This window comes from Salvia hispanica, chromosome 4 (assembly GCF_029641045.1).
Source record: "Salvia hispanica isolate PSC_SH4W2 chromosome 4, Shi_PSC_v1, whole genome shotgun sequence".
Classification (NCBI taxonomy): Eukaryota; Viridiplantae; Streptophyta; class Magnoliopsida; order Lamiales; family Lamiaceae; genus Salvia; species Salvia hispanica.
This window is the reverse complement of record NC_142695.1, coordinates 51,595,227-51,604,895: the sequence shown is the minus strand read 5'-3', so window position 1 is coordinate 51,604,895 and position 9,669 is coordinate 51,595,227. Positions and strand designations below refer to the sequence as shown.

The window sequence follows — 9,669 nt, the reverse complement described above, 5'->3', positions numbered from 1 at the left end:
TTTCAGATTGACTCCAAAACGATTTTTGAATAGTCGTTGAGATTTAGTCTTTGAGTTTTATTAGAAAAATATGCTTCCTTGATTTTCTGTACTAACATGGACAATCTTCGACTATTCGCCTTGTTTCAGAAACAAATTGTCAAAGCAAAGGGCCTTCCCCAAATTTTTGGATCAATCATTTCTACAAGGATCACCTTGAATCTTATTTAGTCTTAGATTTTACACGATTCAAAAACTAAATAAAGATATGAATTAGTAAAAATTCCCCTTAATCCATTGTACTAGTATATATTTTGGCATTTAGAAAGCCAAGTTATAGCTAATTCTAATCGATGAAGAAATCGTTTTCATTTACTCCTTAGTAGCTTAAATCCCATTGGCTTGCATCTTGAATATGAGAGAGAAGAGCATAAACAACAAATCTCACTCACTCTTTCCACTGTACACCAATTGCAAGAAAGTGAAGAAACTAAAAACAATCTCATAGCTAAAACCTAATAAGTAGATCACTATACACAATATACAGACTAAGGAAATCTTCAATGTAAAGGACCAAACAAAATGATTTACCTTTGCATTACTGATTGAAAGCATCCACGAGTTCAGAAAGTCTTTGGTGGATATCACACATTAGTCGAAGCTATTACAATTTTTCACAGTTTCTCCACGGAAGAGATCTTTTATATGCAACATTGACTTGTTTCCCTCAACAGTTCAGCGACGTCTGTGATCATTATTGTCGTCGATCAGAGTATTCTTGATCCCCCAAAGTTGGTTAAGGTCATCCTATTTTAGCACCAAGAAATGACTGCAATGATGCAAAATATACGTAGAGATTTAGGTTCTTTAAATTGTACGAAATAAGATGAACTACATGAAGTACGAAGATTGTGCCTATGACAAGGTAGAGTGACTGCCTAAAAAGAGAACGTTATTGTGCCTATGGGAAGTCCCTTAAGATGTCGGATTCTAAAGAGTCAAAGCTGTCATTAGGGGACTACCTTTGTTTTCATTAGAGGAGTTCCCAGCTTAGCTGTAGTAGTGCTCCCAAATCCAAATTTGGCCTTCTTTTCTGCAGGCCTTAAAATCTGAAACGAGCACATCAAAGACTCATCCACGCTCATTATCGCACCAGCATTGTCAAAATCTCCACAGTAATTTGGGGCCGAGAATATTGTCACAAGTTGTCTGTCAGCAAAGAACTCATATCCATCTTCGACCACCTAAAAATTGCCAGAGCCATTTAAACTAAGATTTGACAATGTGGACAAGGTAATTGACAGAACAACAGACAGTTCAAACCTGGTGGGCACGGCAGATAAGGTCAAGATCATGCTTTTCAAGAAATTCCTTGACCGTCTCGTGACCAAAAGTATACGACACTCCCCTATCGTTAATCCCCCACCCTCTGATATCTCTGCTAGGATCAGACCACAGCAAATCGCATAGCAAACCAGTTTCAGGGACGTCAGCAGGACGCTGTAAATTTCTGATTTGATCCAAAGTATTGAGATCCGGAGAGAGTCCTCCGTGCATACACAGTATCTTCCCATCAATTAGAGCCGCAACAGGTAGACAGTTGAAGCAATCTGTGAACACTTTCCATAGTTTTACATTAAACCGTCTCTTGCATTCATCGTAAAATCCATATATGCGGTTGACTGAAGCACATTCATGGTTGCCCCTCAGTAAGAAAAAATTCTCAGGGTACTTTATTTTGTAAGCAAACATGAGGCAGATTGTTTCCAGGCTTTGCTTCCCCCGATCCACATAATCACCCAGGAACAAGTAGTTTGATTCAGGGGGTGACCCACCATACTCGAAAAGTCTAAGAAGATCAGAATATTGGCCATGAATATCACCTGCCAAAGTTATGAATGAGAAAATGAAGAGCTAAGACTGGATTTTGGCAGTACTATACATAATCCACAGAAATTGGGTATGCAAGAGTGATGTGTGAGACCGTTAATTTCAAGTGTTCCACTACAAACTCAAACTTGGAACTGAAGAAGTAACAAAACCGAAAGAGCTTTTTCTTGAAGATCACTGTATGTCTTTTCAGCATAGGATCTTCAACTAAATAAGACCACATAATTTGGGAAGTAGTAATAGGATGCACGGTGGATACTTAAAAAAGACCGGGGTAATAGGCAGCTCGCACGTATACAGCTAAAAGACTGGCACATAGACTAAAAGGTGGGTGTTGCCTGTCATTAAGCATCTAATGTAGTGATTTTAAAGAAAATTGAAGAAGCATGTATCTCCTACTAATGCAGAAAAGATACTTAATCTCATGTGCCTTTTAGACCTCACTTGTCGTCCATACTAGAAATGCAAATGTTTCCGAGTTGCCACACAAGCACATAGCAAATAAGAAAATTCGACTTCTTTTAGCCTTTCAAGATTATAGAACATCCCATAGATTGTTGAGACTGATTCCATAATTATGGAGACCACTGATCATGAATATTGAATACATACAGCACTTGTAGAAGGCCATCCACAAGTTTTTTGGGTTAAAACAGAAAAGCTGTGAAGAAAACTGATGAAGAATGGAATGAAGCAAACAGCAACATCATATATTTTAAAAAACGGGGAAGACAAATCTGATGAGTGAGAATAACAGCACATTCAAACTCTCCAATTCTCATAGCCCCTTCCAAAATTGGCTTTGCAAACCAAGGTTCTAGTTTAGCTAAGCACACAACATCCTAGTTCGCATCATTATTCATAACCGCAGACCAATTTTGTTCTGAAACTATAACCACCCTAATCAAGACCACAAACCAAATATGCAACTCTGTATACTCAAACACCACTATTTAAGAAGTACACAGTAATTCCATAACAATAAAAGCAGACTCAAGTAAGATAGGAGTATTTGGCTGTCTAAGCTCCCAACACAAACAAACACCACGCTCACAAACAGTAATCACCATAAACTAAGTTCACTGCTAAAGCTTAAAACAGCAATGCTTTTCTTTCTTTAGTAGTAAAACTCTTCACGTATTCCATCCCTACACCAATAAAATCAATCATTCCCAAACTAGAGCTCAAAAGTCAACGCTGATCACAACTTTCACTACAAGTCAACCCACCACAAAAATACCCAAAATGAAACAAAACCCTAGCAAATCAATAGGACAGTAAATTCGATCAGCAGTAAACAACATTTCGTTTTAACCAAAATAAAGGAGTACACAAAAATCGAAACTTGGGAGAAAATCGGACCACAGATTTTAATGGGGGCTTCAAGCTCAAGAAGATTAGGCTGGTGGAGGAAAATCTCTTTGGAATGGAAACAGAGCTTTCTCATCTCCGACTCCGACAGCTGCACTTGCTTCCCAGGCCTCCCTTTGACCTCAAGCAATCGATTGATTATATCATCCAAAGCCGCTGAATCCATCTGATTCATCCCTTCTTCTTCGTTTAACCAAAACCCTGGTCGTGTGTGGATTGATTGTTTTGTTAGCAATTCTTTATAGTGTTGAAAATGGCGTCGCCACTCCCAGGAAGATGGCAGTCGGTAGATTCCAACCAATGAATTATTTTAAATTTTGATCAATCGAATTTGTAAATCCAAATAATGCCAAGGAAGGACGTTCAATAAAAAATTATGACGTGTATAAAAGTTATAGAGAATTAATGTTACCTAAAGTATGCTTGATTTTGAATTCAATAAAGATGTATACCAGTACTCTAATATTTTATTTTGTTATTTCAAATTCCTCAATATAATGCGAAACATATTTAAATAAATAAAAATGATAATATTTTATTGAAAACCTATTTGAAAATTATATACTCCATATTATATCACACGATTTCCATGGTATATTTGACCGGATCGATTCCGATCGAAATCCTCTTCTAAGTTTTTGACTATTGCTCTATGCTAAGATTTCATATAATAAAATAATTCTGATTATCGAATTTTGACAACAATAATACTAATAAAATAAATATAATAAATTGTAATCAATTCAATAATTTCAAGTAGTTTATGCTCGCAAACAAAGAAAGAACGAGTCCTTTTGCCAATCGGAATCATTGATTGTAAAAGGAAAAAAAACCATCACTTCATCTTCCAACTTGCAAACAACAGCTTCTCTCAAATCATTGAAGAAATCAGTGTCCAAATTCACTGAAAACTCGAAGATATGGCGAGCAGAAGAATGGAGTCGTCGAATTACAGAAACCCATGTATAACAATGCACCAACCGTGGGCGTCTCTGCTTGTGTATGGCATCAAACGGATTGAAGGCAGATCTTGGCCCTCTCCAATTCGAGGTAACAATTCAAATCCCTTTCAATTAATTCTTCTTTTTATCAAGTTTGAATTTGTGGGTACTAGCTGTTAGTTCATTATATGCTTCTTATAAAAAAATTTATTGTTGAGATTTGAATTTTGATAATTTTGGTTGTATTGCTTTGCATGATCGAGCAAAAGGAGACATTTTCAGTTGATTTCTAGCCTTTTGATGTTAGTTTTTGTGCCAATTGAGACTTTAAGAGTAAACTTTTTTATTTTTGAACAAGTTATAGTTGGACAAATTAAGTCTTTATGATTTTTGTGTAGTGAGATTAGTTAGGGTGCATAGCAATCAAGGTGGAAATTGTAATGAATTTATGGATATTGCTCGATTTGGGCTTTAGGACATTGCTTGGTTGAAAGACTAAGGAGTTCGATTTTCAATATGCCTCTGATCGACTTGAATGAAGAGAATTAGTGTTCGGTTTATGAATTTATCTGGAATCATGATGCATATGGAAGCTTCAATGAGTACTTTTCAGCTGATTTGACCTTAGATTAATTACATCAACCTATGTGTTTAGAGACAGAGAAGTTAGAAAAACTAGTGGCTTTTCGGGTGCAGCATTGGTTTAAGTTCCTTTGTGATCATTCGTGCAATCGGTCATTACTTTGATCATTAAGGTATATAGTCGTGTTTCTGTTAAGTTTCTACTCCGTTTTGATTTCCAAAGCCATTTTTTGTACACCTATGTGTCATGGAATCATGTGTATTCAAGTCCAATGGTTGTTGTTTTTACTTACATAGTGTCTATATTCAAATGTGATTGTTTGTACAATGGTTACAGTGGAGTCATGAATATCTTTGTCTTCTGTTTCTTTCCAAAGGACGGCTGTGGATTCATGCAGCGGGTAAGGTTCCCGAACCAGACACAGTCAAAGCTATGGAAGAGTTTTACAGGGAGATCTACAAACTGAATGGAGTAACAGATATCAAATTCCCTGAGCATTACCCGGTTTCCAGACTTCTCGGTAGCATATTAGATGCATTAGTGTAAATTAGTTTACGTCTAAATTTTTCTAATCCTAATCTATGTTTATATGATGTCAAATAAGTACCAAAACCTCTTCCTTTCTAGATGCTGAAAACCACTAGAAATCGTGTAACCATAAATTTCATTTTTCCATAGGCTGTGTTGACGTGGTAGGTTGCCTTACTTGTGAAGAGCTAGTAAATTGGGAAGCTATACCTGCATCGGTGATCACCAAAACTTCTTGTTCTTTTACTTACAATTACCTGCAATAACGGGATCATTGGTGTAAGTCCCTCTTGATGCATCAATGTATCTTATTTATGTTTATAAAGTTGGGATTTTGCTACTGCAGGTCAGAGTAGAAGGACAGACAGCTTTTTGCTGGCTCTGCGAGAAACCTCAGGTCTTCCATTGCACCCTATACTTTTTTGTCGATTGTTTTGGCTCTTAGTCTTATTTCTCAAGATAAGAATGCTGATTCATTCATGTAGAGATTGATCGTTCCATTTGAAATGCGTGGATTCCAGGGTGTTTATAATCTGGAAAAGAAGGTAGTTGTAGAAATCAACTCGAATTATTTCCTTTATGTTCTTCCATATTTATAGATCCCTCATATTTAATCTCGTTCTGCACGTAGATATATGAAGCCGCTGTAAGAGGTCTCTCTTCCGTCAAAGCACCACAACCAGTTACTTTCCCCCTTCCAGATCCACGAGACCGGTTCTCTCTGAAACCTGGTTCACTTGCTTCTTTTCCGAGTTGCACAAGTGCCTCAGCAGAGGAGAAACCTCCTAGCCTCGTTGCAGCAATTGCTGGCGCTAGAGCAGCTGCAACCCAATTCTCCAAGAACAATATCGCCGGAGCTCCTAAGATAGTCAGTATTGAAGGTAATGGGAAACCAATCTCTTCGAGAACAAGGGATAAATCTAAGGAATGGGTGCCGGTTCAACGAGCTGGTGGTGATACACCCGATAGCTCCTCTAGTAAAATTGGCTTATGATTAGTGGCGTGGTTGTTAAACGATGTGCTACCCTAGGTGTGTATTTTTATAGACACTCTCCGTGCATATCGAATTTAGTCATGTTTTTTTTTTTTCCATATTTGTCCGTTCTTGAAAATTAGTAGTACTAATATCACTTCAACCATTTTTTCTCGTACATTATCAATTTTGCAACAAAATTCCTACGGCGTCGAGGATGGTGTGGTGGGAGCATACGAAGACCACGCCGGATGAATTAGCATCGGGACGGCTCCTTTGCGGATGATGGGGCAGTCGAGGAGATGCATGACATGGCGAGCTTGTGAGATGGGGACGATGGAGCTAGGCCTGTCAAAACGGGTGCCCACACCCAATTTTGCCATGATTCACCCACCCAAATCCGTATATCTCATAGTTAAAATTAAGATATTTGTGCACGGTGAAGTAAAAATTAAGCAGCATATTTTTTGTTTGCAACACAAAAAGGAAACATGGTAAAACATGCACAAATAAATGTAGTTGGTTAATAACAAAAAAATCAAGAGCAAATGCGAGCCCATATGGAACAGACTCATCAGTTTACCAGCCAATATAGGGTATTTTGCGGACAAGCCAATGAATTAAAATCATTTCTTATTAAAATAAAAAATGTGTTATTCCAGAAGAAGAGTTGGCAACATCGAAAATGTTGATTGTATTGCAATGACTTGAAATTTGCACGCATTGATTATATTGGAATGACTTGAAATTCGCACGGTTATAACATTACCTTTTATTTACATAATTAACTATCAATTATTGTTGGTTGATGGATTCATGGAGTGGAGTACGTGTATTACATGGTTTACAACTTTACATCGTATTCTTTAACGTAAAATACACAGCCCATAATAACTCCATCGTCTCCGGCCCAACCTCTTAAAATAAACCCGAGATCTATTACCATTTACCAAGCCCACTTATAAGCAATACTAGTACTCCCTATAAATTTCATTACTCCCTTATTTTTACTTCAGGTCTTCCATTACACCCTATACTTTTGTCCATTGTTTTGTATTTTCAGTTATTTTGAGTGTGTTTCTTAGTGTCATTTCACAAGAAAAGAATGCCGATTCATTCATGTAGAGATTGATCGTTCCATTTGAAATGTGCGGATTCCAGGGTGTTTATAATCTGAAAAAGAAGGTAGTTGTAGAAATCAACTCGAAATATTTTCTTTATGTTCTTCATATTTATAAGTGTGACATCTATTATGGGATAGATGGAGTACAATGAATTTTAATACGGAGTATTTGATTAATATTTAAAAACACACTAACACTTAATTAACAACAAACTGAAAACGTTGAGTGTTTTAGATCAACTTGAAATTCGCCCGTGCTAAATAGGCTAATCAATCAAAATCATCTTTTTGTAATGATGTAGTACTATGATGTGATGGAATCAAAAACCCAATTTAACTGGTGTTGAAACTAAAAAGAAGAATAATATTAAAATATTTAATCCTATATTATAATTTTTTTACAATTTTTACACGTGCACTTGTTGACAAATTGTAATGACCAAAGATTCAATAACTCTATATATATATTCTCAAATTCACACAAATCACAATCCAAATTTCTAACTATTGATATTCGAAATCAATAAATCAAATTATAATTCACAGATCTAAAACCAGTATTATAAATTTCTAAATATGCAATTCCAAATTAAATAATTGAAGAAATAAAGTACCAGCCTTATCTAATTAATTGAAAAACCAATTAGATTTAACTGAAAAATTAGTACATATATAATTAGTTTTTACTGTCTCTAAATAATCGAGTATCTATTCAATTGAAAAAATAGCATAAATTTAGTTGGAAAATTGGCGTGTACTTAGTTCTATTTAACAATGTTCCAAGTCACCGATCTTTTAATCCTTTTCATACTTTACCAATTATTTCATTATCAATCTTTTTATCATTCTCGAAAATTGGCATATATATATTCTATAGAATGGTTGGGATTCATTGTTGACTTTAGGGATTTATTTCGAGAGATTGGGCTTAATGATTCAAAGCCCAACTGGGATTATACAATGACGAGTTGATGACTAAACGCAATCCTAATCCGAGCTTAGGTTTATAATTATGTGAGCATTATCATCGTTGTTATTATTATTATGAATGATGTGGTTAATGATATAATCGATTATAGCATATAGTATTATTGAAATAGAAACAACAAATTATAAACGCTAATCATTTTTTTATATGAAATTTAATACTTGCATTAAACTTATATAAAAACACTTGTTTGTGAAATGCATTAAATTATTTATCTAAATGTTTATTACATTCATTCATGTATATTATTATTATTTGAATAATTAAATTATTCCTCACCTCAATTGCTTAATTCACCATTTAAAAATATCGTAAAGAAAGTAAAATGAATGGAATGACTGCAATGAGTGTTGGAATAATTGAATGAACAATTACTTAAAGCTCTCTATGATGATCAACCGAGAACGACGGAGAAGGAGCATAAACTATAAAGCGGAAGCGTACCTTGATCCATCTAGAATTGAACGGTGGAATTGCTTTTTGCTTTGCAGCGGCTATGGATCTTCCAAACGATCAGAGACATTCTTCGCAATAGTCTGCCGAGAGAATACAGAGATATCGAATGTTCTTCTGACGTCTGGGACCATAACCCTAGCTTATATTTATATTAAATATAAACCCCTTTATTTTCTATTCGGTCCCTCATCAAATAGAAAATCACTTTATGGTATCTACACTTATTTCCATAACAATTAAATACACTTTAGCCCAAACTTTAATCTTTATTGGATCACTTTAATTGGGCAACTGAAAGATAGCCATACACATTAAATTAGTCATGTGGAAGCCCAAATTTCTAACAATCTCCCACTTGGGCAACACATGACACCAAATAAATGTGTACAAACCGAATGAGCGCTCAAAAGTGCTATCACGTAGTGTATTTCCGAACAATCTTATCATCAATCATATCGACATAGGACTAAAGGGGCAGTCACCATATTTTTTCATGATTAAACCCATCAGTAATCACATATGCAAATATATTCAACAACAGATCAATTATGGAGTGTAGCATGAAAATTTCATGCAAGGTGATCATACATGCCTATTTCCAACTGGTCCTCCCAAAGTGAGATCAAACCAAAAATAATGGACAAAACATAATACTTTATTTCTGCAGAGAATAACATGAGTTTTATAACTACATGTTCGAAACACAATATAGAGCAATACCAAAACTACTCCCACTGAACGAAAGTATCCTTAAACAACATAACACCCATTTGGGCTACATACCCATGAAAGACCTTGGATGATAGTACCTTAATGATTGGATTTGTAATCATCAAA

At 35.5% G+C, this 9,669-nt stretch overlaps 2 protein-coding genes across 2 annotated transcripts; one reads left to right on the top strand and one right to left on the bottom strand.

The window, feature by feature from the left end:
• Nucleotides 1-545: 545 nt before the first annotated feature.
• LOC125194504 (serine/threonine-protein phosphatase PP1-like) lies at nt 546-3,581 on the bottom strand. Its single transcript, XM_048092757.2, has 4 exons — nt 3,232-3,581; nt 1,303-1,862; nt 1,002-1,223; nt 546-808 (listed from the first exon to the last, which is right to left on the bottom strand). Exons 1-4 carry the CDS (start codon nt 3,413-3,415, stop codon nt 782-784), a joined length of 993 nt encoding a protein of 330 aa, XP_047948714.1. The 5' UTR covers nt 3,416-3,581; the 3' UTR covers nt 546-781.
• Nucleotides 3,582-4,014: 433 nt separating this feature from the next.
• LOC125194506 (RNA-binding ASCH domain protein) lies at nt 4,015-6,380 on the top strand. The gene is made up of 6 exons (XM_048092761.2): nt 4,015-4,290; nt 5,141-5,284; nt 5,443-5,510; nt 5,639-5,689; nt 5,778-5,837; nt 5,924-6,380. The coding sequence occupies exons 1-6, from the start codon at nt 4,161-4,163 to the stop codon at nt 6,284-6,286; spliced, it is 816 nt and encodes a 271-aa protein (XP_047948718.1). The 5' UTR covers nt 4,015-4,160; the 3' UTR covers nt 6,287-6,380.
• The last annotated feature ends 3,289 nt before the right edge of the window (nt 6,381-9,669 follow it).